Genomic DNA, 8,918 nt, shown 5'->3' on the forward strand with positions numbered 1-8,918 from the left:
AAGTTAGGGGCAACATACCCATCAAGTGAACCAGAATGGTGTGCACTGAATCCCAGGAGCACTGTGGGTTCAGGGCCTGGAGAAGCTGCTAATGTTCATCAAAACTTCAGCACTGGGGAGGTGGCTCAGTTTCTCAACTCAGCGAATAATAGAGATCCAGTAACCTGCTGTGGGACAAATGGTTCAGAAACTATGTGAACTCTTGAGGCACAGAAAGCTGACACTATTTAGAGTCTCTCCTGGAATAGTCACTAAAAAATAGTGACCAAAGCTCTAACCCCATACGCACTGTAGATAGCCCAGGATAGGGAGAACCAGTAAGCTGACTTTGTGCTTTTGAAAAACATGTATACTGAGAGTTCCTTCCACTGACCTGCAGTCAATAGGTGAAGGTCTAGTGCATTCCTCTATGTCTTAGTCAGGGTTTCTATTCCTGCACAAACATCATGACCAAGAAACAAGGTGGGGAGGAAAGGGTTTATTCAGCTTACACTTCCATACTGCTGTTCATCACTTAAGGAAGTCAGGACTGGAACTCAAGCAGGTCAGGAAGCAGGAGCTGATGCTGAGGCCATGGAGGGATGTTTCTTACTGGCTTGCTTCCCCTGGCTTGCTCAGCTTGCTTGCTTATAGAACCAAAGGCTACCAGCCCAGGGATGGCACCATCCACAAGGGGCCCTCCCTGCTTAATCATTAATTGAGAAAATGCCTGACAGCTGGATCTCATGGAGGCACTTCCCCAACTGAAGTTTCTTTCTCTGTGATAACTCCAGCCTGTGTCAAGCTAAAACAGCCAGTACACTCTGTAATCTCTGTTATGGCCAGAGCACAGTCAGGGAAGATCAGGAGTCTGAAGTAGATTTCTGTAGGTTATGCCAATCAATCCTCATCCTGGTCTCATAATGGGCTATAGATGGTCTTGGGTCACCACATCAGCCCTATGCTTGTAGCCTTTCTTGATAACTTTGCCTTTCAGGTGGTAGAGAGGCAACAGCTGAAGATGGAACAGCTGCACTCCCAAGTCCAGGTGAGCAGGAGCCTCCGGCCCCCGGTGGGTAGGACTGAACCAGCAGAAGCTTAGAATTCAGCTCAACTTCTCATTCCTTTCTCCACCATATGATTTAGTTCTTGTTTGCCATACAAGAAGGAAACAGTGCTTCTGAGCCTCCTGTTTTGTTGAGATGACAGATATGAGCCCAAACTCAGAAAACCGTTATCATATCACCTGGGGGGGGGGGTGAATTCAGGAGAGTCAGTGGGAGGGAGGGGAGGTCTCAGACAAGATTCTGAAGATCCTAGGATGAATGATCAGGCATTTGCGAGGCAAAGAGGAGCTGACTAGGATGGTACTAGTATCCTGTGGGAGGAGCATCAAGGTGTGAAACCCCATAGTTTAAACAGGAAACTGCAGCCACTTTGATGCTGTTGAACTACAGCACGTACTGCTTACCAGTGAGGAGACCTTTTGAGAAATGTGCAGTTAGATGATTTCATCTTTATGAATGTCACAGAGTGGACTGCTAAGACACTTCACTAGGCTGTGTCTGACAGGCCTCGTTGCCTGCTGCAGTCCACCTTTGATCGGAACATCCTTATGCAGCGTGTGCCTAGGTTGAGTTTAAGTGGAGAGCTGAGCATAAGAGATTATGGGAAGGCCTTCTCTATCCTACAATGTTAGCATCTGTTTTTATTATTTTTCTATTTTATTTTGCCTGCATGTGTTATGCGTATGTGTTCCACATGTGTGCTGGTACCCCCAGAGGTCAGAAGGAGTGTCAGTTCCCTGGAACTGTAGTTCCAGATGGTTGTGAATCACCATGTGTGCCGAGGGCTCATCCTGGCACCCAGCTTCCCCAGGAAGGCAGCAAAGGTGTCAGCGATTGAGGCCAAACTGCTTTATCGTCGACAGTTCTTTAACTCTTTGCTGTTGTGGGCCAGAAGCTACTCACTTTTGGTCATTCATCTGCCCTTCCCCTTTGCTCCTGTGTAGGCCAAAGCTTCTTACATTTGGTAATTCTTCTCTTCCCTGTTTGCTGTTCTAAGGCCCAAAGCCTCTGGCTTCTGGTAATGTGACTCCAACTTATAACAGCAGGGGAATTAGAAAAAAGCTTAGTTTCTTCCGGTCTCAAGGGCCCCTCCCTCCCTGGCCAGGGGAGAGGTTTGGAGTTTGTTAACTCTTTGTGAGCCATATAGAAGAGAAGAGGAAGAAAGAGAATATAAGCATACACATAGACACAAACGACACACACACACACTTTGACTGGGCCTGACCACCTGTCTCAACAATTCCATAAGAGTTCATGCACACTTAAATATATACACATTATACCTACACATGTATAGACAGACACACACACATTCGGTGCATGGGGCTAAGCCCCAAATGCCATACATTATTTCTTCTCTCTGACCTTCTTATACCTCCTTAGACAAAGATTCTTTATAAAATTACCTCACAGATGAAGCGTTAGGGGGCTTAGAGAAGGATATAGATAGTCAGCTCAAAGCGGTGCTTCCTTCCATAAGCAGATTCACAGCAACAGCTTCCCAGGGCCTTGCTGTATCACACCTGTGGCTTCTTCCTTGGGCCAGACTTAGAATGAATGGTTTTCCTTGATCAAAACTTGTTCCAAGCCTGCTTTCTTATCCTAGTGCAATTAACCCATGACACGTGTAGTTTTACAGAGCTCTGTTTGTAGCTTTATTTTATAGGAGACTTGAGACTACTTGTATTAATTTGAGAGTTCTATAAAATCATTACCAGAAATTGTGAAATCATCAGTTTGTCTGTACAGCCTTACTACAAGAGAATACATCTTCATGCTGATCTGTAGAAAATATACCCAGTAGGGGGGACTGATGCCCAGGAATCATTAGGCTGTGTAATTATGTGATAGTGGCAGGAAAGGCAGATCAGCAGCAAGAAGCTATCTTGGGATGAAGTCTCTGGTGATCTTGCATCTCAGAGCTCACTCATCACAAGCCATGAGAAACAGTGGGCCATCTCCAGCAAACTCACTTGCATGTCTCACCCTCTTCTAGATGGCTTCTGACACATGTGTGTTGGGAATCAGACCCAGGTCCTCTGTAAGAACAGCAAGTGCTTTTAACTGTGAGCCATCTCTTCAGCCCCCTGCCATGTTAACTTTTAATCTCTAGTGGGTGATGTGAATCTTGCTAGAACATTAATTGTAGTGTGGGATGGTGAGGTTTACAGTTCAGGCTCGGCGAGAAGCTTGGCCTCCTATGAGGAGGCAGCAAAAAGTGTAGTGAAGTGTGGGGAATGTGGCACGAGACATGGTGACAGAGAAGAGGTATAAGGAGACAGATGGGAGAAACACCTAGAAGGAATCAGTGAGTGACAAGAATAGGACTTAAGGAACAGCAAAGAGCCATGCTACACAGGGGCCCTCTAGCCAAGGATAACTCCTGGTCCCTATATTTGGCCACAGTAGGAGTGTTCATTAATCCATTCTCTGAGAAATCTTGAATGAAATAGACTTAGGTTTTTTGAACTGTAAAAGGTTTTACATAGGCATGTGATTAGTGGGGAAAGCACTTCCCTGTGTGTCAGGACCAGAATTCAGACCCCAGCACCCATGTACATGCTGGGAGGGTGGCAACCCACGTGTAATCCAGTGCTGGGAGTCAGAGCCAGATGCAGGATCCGTGGAGCAAGCTAGTTAGCTAGACTAGCTGATGCTTAGCACTGGGCTCAAATGAAGGCCTTTCCTCAGTCCACAAGGTGAAGAGGAATCATGAAAAGACTCATCAACCTCTGGCCTCCATACAGAGTGAACATGGGCAACACACACATGTATATGCAGAAAATGAAAGTGTTTCACATCAAACTGTTGAAATGCAGGAGGAAAGCTGCAGGCCCCCCCTCCCCCCCCCCTTTACGCCTGTGCCTGTGTAGGTCTCCATTTCTCCATTTCAGTTCTCGTCGGGAAGTACTCACACCGGTAAGCATTTAAAGGCCAGGGTTTTAGTTGTCCATGGCTTATTGAGTGGAAGGGTTTTAATCAGCGGTGCTCAAAACTGTGTGTGTGACCTCTTTGAGGTTGATGGACCCTTTCACAGGGGTTGCCTAAGACTGTTGGAAAAATCAGAGGTTGATATTATGATTCATAACTGTCAAAATTACAGTTATGAAGTAAAAATGAAAATAATTTTGTGGTTGGGGTCCCCACAACATGAGGATCTGTATTAGAGGGAGGGGCTCAGTATTAGGAAGATTTAGAAGCGGGCTGGAAATGGAATGTAGCGGCTCTCAGCTCTTCTCACACAGCCCTTAGAGCAGCTGTGTGGTAGATGCAGTGTGGGTGTGCAGCCTAGGTGAGGTGACAGCATACAAGTCAGACTTGTTGCTCTTGCTTGTTCTCTACAACATCTTGCCATGTGGTCTTTAGAGCCAAAAGCAAGAACTGGCACAAGAAGAAGGAATCAACCAGGCACTGAGAGAGGAGGCCCAGCGGAGGGAGACAGCCCTGCAGCAGATGCGCACAGCCGTGAAGGAGGTGAGCATTGGCTAGGCCCTCAGAGCCTCCGAGAAGGTGATTTCTCCCTTTGCCCAAGAGTGTGGAAGAGGATGTAAGCTTTTAGCAAAGGAATGGGTAGTAGCGGTGTGTTTTCCTTTTATGTTAAAAGCCCTAGGTTTGTCTGAGAGTGGCCATAATCACCTAGGAATGCTTTTCAGAGGTAGGATTCCCCTCCCTTCCTCCCCTCCCCCCACCGCAATATTCCTGCATCCACAGGTTTGTGAGATTGGGGGTGGGGGGAGAGGTAAAAAACTGATGACTAGGGCGTGTAATCCCAGCAGTTGGGAGACTGAGACTGAACGCAAGGCCAGCATGTCTCACACATACACCCCCAAAATGAATGAGGATTTGGTGGTACTCATGGAGTGAATAGAGTTGTCTGTAAGGCCCACTGAGCTCACTGGCCAAGTACCTAGGAGGACATCTCCCAGAACTAGGACTGTTACATGGCCCAGTGTGCATGAAGGGCAGAGAATAGAGGTGTGGGTGTGTTAAGGTCTCGGGATGAGAGAAGGCGAAGACAGCCTTATAGACGTAGCTGCTCCGTCTAGGAAAGCCTGGCTACTACAGTGAGAGCTTGCAATGTAGAACGCTAGAACTTCACCTCCCTAGAGGAGGTTCAAGAGGACACAAGGTCAAAGCCAGTCTGAGCTGGGCGGTGGTGGCGCATGCCTTTAATCCCAGCACTTGGGAGGCAGAGGCAGGCAGATTTCTGAGTTCGAGGCCAGCCTGGTCTACAAAGTGATCCAGGACAGCTAGGGTTACACAGAGAAACCCTGTCTTGAAAAGAATTTTAAAAAGCCAGTCTGGTTTATATAGTGTGTTCTAGGCCAGCTGTAACAAACAAAGGAAGGAAGGGTTGGGGTATAGCTCAGTTGGTAGAATGCTTGCCTTGCATACAGGAAGCCTTGAGCTATAAACAGGGGGTAGTGGTATATACTTGTAACCCCTGAACTCAGAAAAGGTGGAGACAGGAGGATCAAAAGTTCAAGGACATCCTCAGTGATGTAGGAAGTTTGAGGCCAAACTGGGCTGTGTGGCCTTGTCTCAAAAAAGGGGTGGAGGCAAGATGCCTTTTAGCTCTGTATCTCCAGGTCTCTTATCTTTGCCGTCGACACACCCAGGGGCCACTAGCAGTCTTACTGTTTCCCTTGCCCCCTTTATTCCTCTGACAGCCTGTTATCAGGCTGGCTGGTGGCCACTTTTGTCGGGGTGGCAGGGAGAGATTGAAACCAGTGTCTCCTCAGATTTCACTGTTCACTTTAAGCCATCTCTAATGGCCTGGCTCACAGAGCTGCCCAGGGACTGGCTTCAGATGGAGTTCCTGGGGGTGGGAGCATCTTCTCTGGTTCCTGGGCCGAAACCTGGAGGCCGGTGACTCCGATCCTGCTGAGGAATAGTCTCCTCTTCAGCGCTGGATCCCTAAGGGCCTGGGCTCAGCCTACACACGGGAGGAGCGAGTATTCATAGACGAAAGGGGTTGGGGAACATGGCACCAAGCCTGTGTGGGTAGCAACGGAGAGAGACATTGTCTGTGACTCCATTTCTCTTCCACGCATATTCACAGCCATGTACACTCAAATACACACTTCCTAGGGCTCTCTTGGAGTCTTAATTAGTTTATCATTTGCTTACTTAGCTTTCAGTGCAAAACCAGGACCTGATTGAGAAGAATCTGACGCTGCAAGAGCACTTGCGCCAGGCCCAGCCAGGGTCCTCATCTTCACCAGACTCAGCCCAGCTGGCCTATGAGCTGCACCAGGAACTGGCCAGTTGCCTTCAAGATCTGCAAGCTGTCTGCAGCATTGTGACCCAGAGGGCCCAGGGCCACAATCCTAACCTCTCCCTACTCCTAGGCATTCACTGTGAGTCATCAGAAGGTCTCCACCTTATCACCCAGCCAGTGTGGCTGTTCCTACAGTAACTGTGAACCAGGTGCATAGGCCTGGTCACTGCTTTGGGGGAGTTGTCAAAGTAAGTGCACGCTATAAGTGTTTCACAGACAGGCCTTCCTAGAGGGGGCTTACAGATGGCAAACGGGAAGCCAGCCTTAGGCAACAAATTATCCCAGTGGTTCTATAAAGGTATCACGACCTTAAAAAAAAGCAAGATGCCTTTCAGCTCTGTTTATCTCCAGGTCTCTTATCTTTGCCATCGACATACCCAGGGGCCACTAGCAGTCTTACTGTCTCCCTTGCCCCCTTTATTCCTCTGACAGCCTGTTATCAGGCCGGCTGGTGGCCACTTTGTCAGGGTGGCAGGGAGAGATTGAAACCAGGGTCTCCTGAGTGTGGGGTTGTAGCTTGTAGTAGTCTTTACTATGTGCAAAGCCCTGGCTCAGACCTCAGAGTGTTGGGAAGGCTGTGCCCTAAGGTGATGCGCTTGCGGAACTGCTGTATTCTGCCCGTTCTTCGTGAGTTTCAATCACCTCATTTGCTGACACTCTTGAAATTCTCTTCTCCTCAGCCACCCAGCACCCAGGGACGCAGCTAGATCTGCAAAAGCCAGATGTGATCAGGAGGAAACTAGAAGAAGTTCAACAGCTGCGCCATGACATTGAGGACTTAAGGACCAGCCTGTCAGACAGATATGCCCAGGACATGGGAGAAAACTGTGCCACACAGTGAGGAGTGCCGGGGAGGACATAGGCTGCTGCTAGGCTCGCCAGAAGGTTCCTTCCCAGACAGTTCTGCCCTCCGCTGCTGCACCCAGAGGGGAGAGCCTGTATCTGGGCCCAGGGTTGTGAGAAGCCTGCCTGTTTTGCTGTACTCTGGCTTTGCCTTATTGGGTTATGTTTTGCTTGTTATCTTAATTCACTCTTAAAGACTGAGTTACTAATTAACCTTTTTGCAGATTTCAACTGATAAAGTCCTCACAAGTTGTTCCCAGCTCTAACCTGGCATGAGAAGCAAACAGGCTGCTGGCCTCCCCTCCATCCTCCAGGATGGATCCATGTTCATTCCTATCCATACCTTGGTCCTACTGATGCTCTTTTAAGAGAGGCCTAAAGGGTAAAGTAGGAGTAGCAACCTTTTAAGAATTCTCAGGCCCCTTGTATCAGTCTTCCTGAGAACTCAGCTGGCTTTCTGGGTTTCCTCAGGTACCTGTTTCCTCAGGGCTGTTCCCACAGAGGCCTCAGGGTTATCCACCCCTCAGCAGAGTCCCTACTATGATCACTGACTTGGGGACCATGGCAGGGCTTCTCGGCCTGCCTGCTGGGCCATCTTTTACAGGAAACTCTTCTTAGCTACCCATTGTCTGTCCCTAGAACCTTGGGCATGTGGCCATGTGCTTGGGTCCGCTATGTCTTCTAGAGTACAGACTCCTCTGTGGTTGCCTTGTGGTGCCCGGGTTGGACAGTAGTTTTCCCCGTAAGACCACAGGGCAGCTGTGGCTGCTCAGTCCTTCCTAAGGCTGGGCGCTGTAGCCAGTCCTCTGAACTGTGCCTCTCATTTGGGGTTAGGAGGATTCCCTTTTCCTGCTCTAACCTTGAGAGTTCGGAGCACCTAAGGTAAAAAAGTGTTGAGTGTTTTCTGGTGTTTTGTGTTTCTCTAGGGCCTTTGAGCCTTAGCTTTCTGGTTTTTCTTGCCTCCCAATTTAGGGATCGTCTCACTTGTATCTGGTTGTTTGGCCAGCCCTTATCCTCCTCTAGTTTGGATCCAAGGGCCCTGTACGTATGAGGAGTAAAGCAGTTGTGGGGGTGCAGACAGGACTTCTGCTAAGCCTTGGGGCTGTTAACAGCACCATGGACCTCCAGGGCCTGAGGGGCCTCTTTGCCAGTGTTTTAACAAGTTTATGTTTTCTTATGCAGTGGCTTACCTTTCAGAGTAATCACTCCCAGCCGACCAGCCCCTCAGCCTCTGGGCTGCTGCCTCCTTAAAACAGAGCTTCCTGGTTGGTTTCCACCCTGTCGTTGGGAGCCCAGCCTCCATGCTCACGGGTATTTTTCTTCGTAAAGTTTATAAAGTTATTTATATGAATCTTTGTTAAGTCGACTGGTTTGTATTGCCTATTTTGATTACAGAATAAAACATTTAACAAACACTCCGGTTTCCCAGTGCCTCCCAACATCCCCTGCCTGCCAGCCTGCCTGTGACTCGTCTGAAGTGAGTTTAGGCAGATCCAGTGTGGGGGCTCAGTCTTCCCACTTCTGCTCTGGGTGGCGACAGATTAGTCTCGGCCCACACTCCTGTGTTGCAGAGAGCAGCCGCCACCAGTTGTCACTACAAAGTTTCAGACCTCTCAGAGGTCAGCAGCTTCTGGGTTTTTGTGGCTTTGAGGAAATGACTTCCCCAGAAGCAGACAGGCAGTTTGCCTCAGCAGGCAGCAGAATTGTGGTGTTCCTGCGCCATTATCTATGTAGCCCCAGGTCTACTC

General features: G+C 48.7%; 1 protein-coding gene across 3 annotated transcripts in view; it reads left to right on the forward strand.

The window, feature by feature from the left end:
- Cep85 (centrosomal protein 85) overlaps nucleotides 1-8,521 on the forward strand; it is a 52,571-nt gene extending 44,050 nt beyond the window's left edge. For all 3 annotated transcript variants that reach the window (XM_021160249.2, XM_085838863.1, XM_029476304.2), the window contains exons 11-14: nucleotides 977-1,027; nucleotides 4,413-4,520; nucleotides 6,181-6,406; nucleotides 7,008-8,521. In XM_021160249.2, coding sequence (XP_021015908.1) covers nucleotides 977-1,027; nucleotides 4,413-4,520; nucleotides 6,181-6,406; nucleotides 7,008-7,168 — 546 coding nt within the window. In that variant the 3' untranslated portion in view covers nucleotides 7,169-8,521. The remainder of the gene's footprint in view (nucleotides 1-976; nucleotides 1,028-4,412; nucleotides 4,521-6,180; nucleotides 6,407-7,007) is intronic.
- Nucleotides 8,522-8,918: the final 397 nt, after the last annotated feature.

Source organism: Mus caroli, unplaced genomic scaffold, assembly GCF_978045245.1.
Source record: "Mus caroli unplaced genomic scaffold, Mus_caroli_1 scaffold_6, whole genome shotgun sequence".
Classification (NCBI taxonomy): domain Eukaryota; kingdom Metazoa; phylum Chordata; class Mammalia; order Rodentia; family Muridae; genus Mus; species Mus caroli.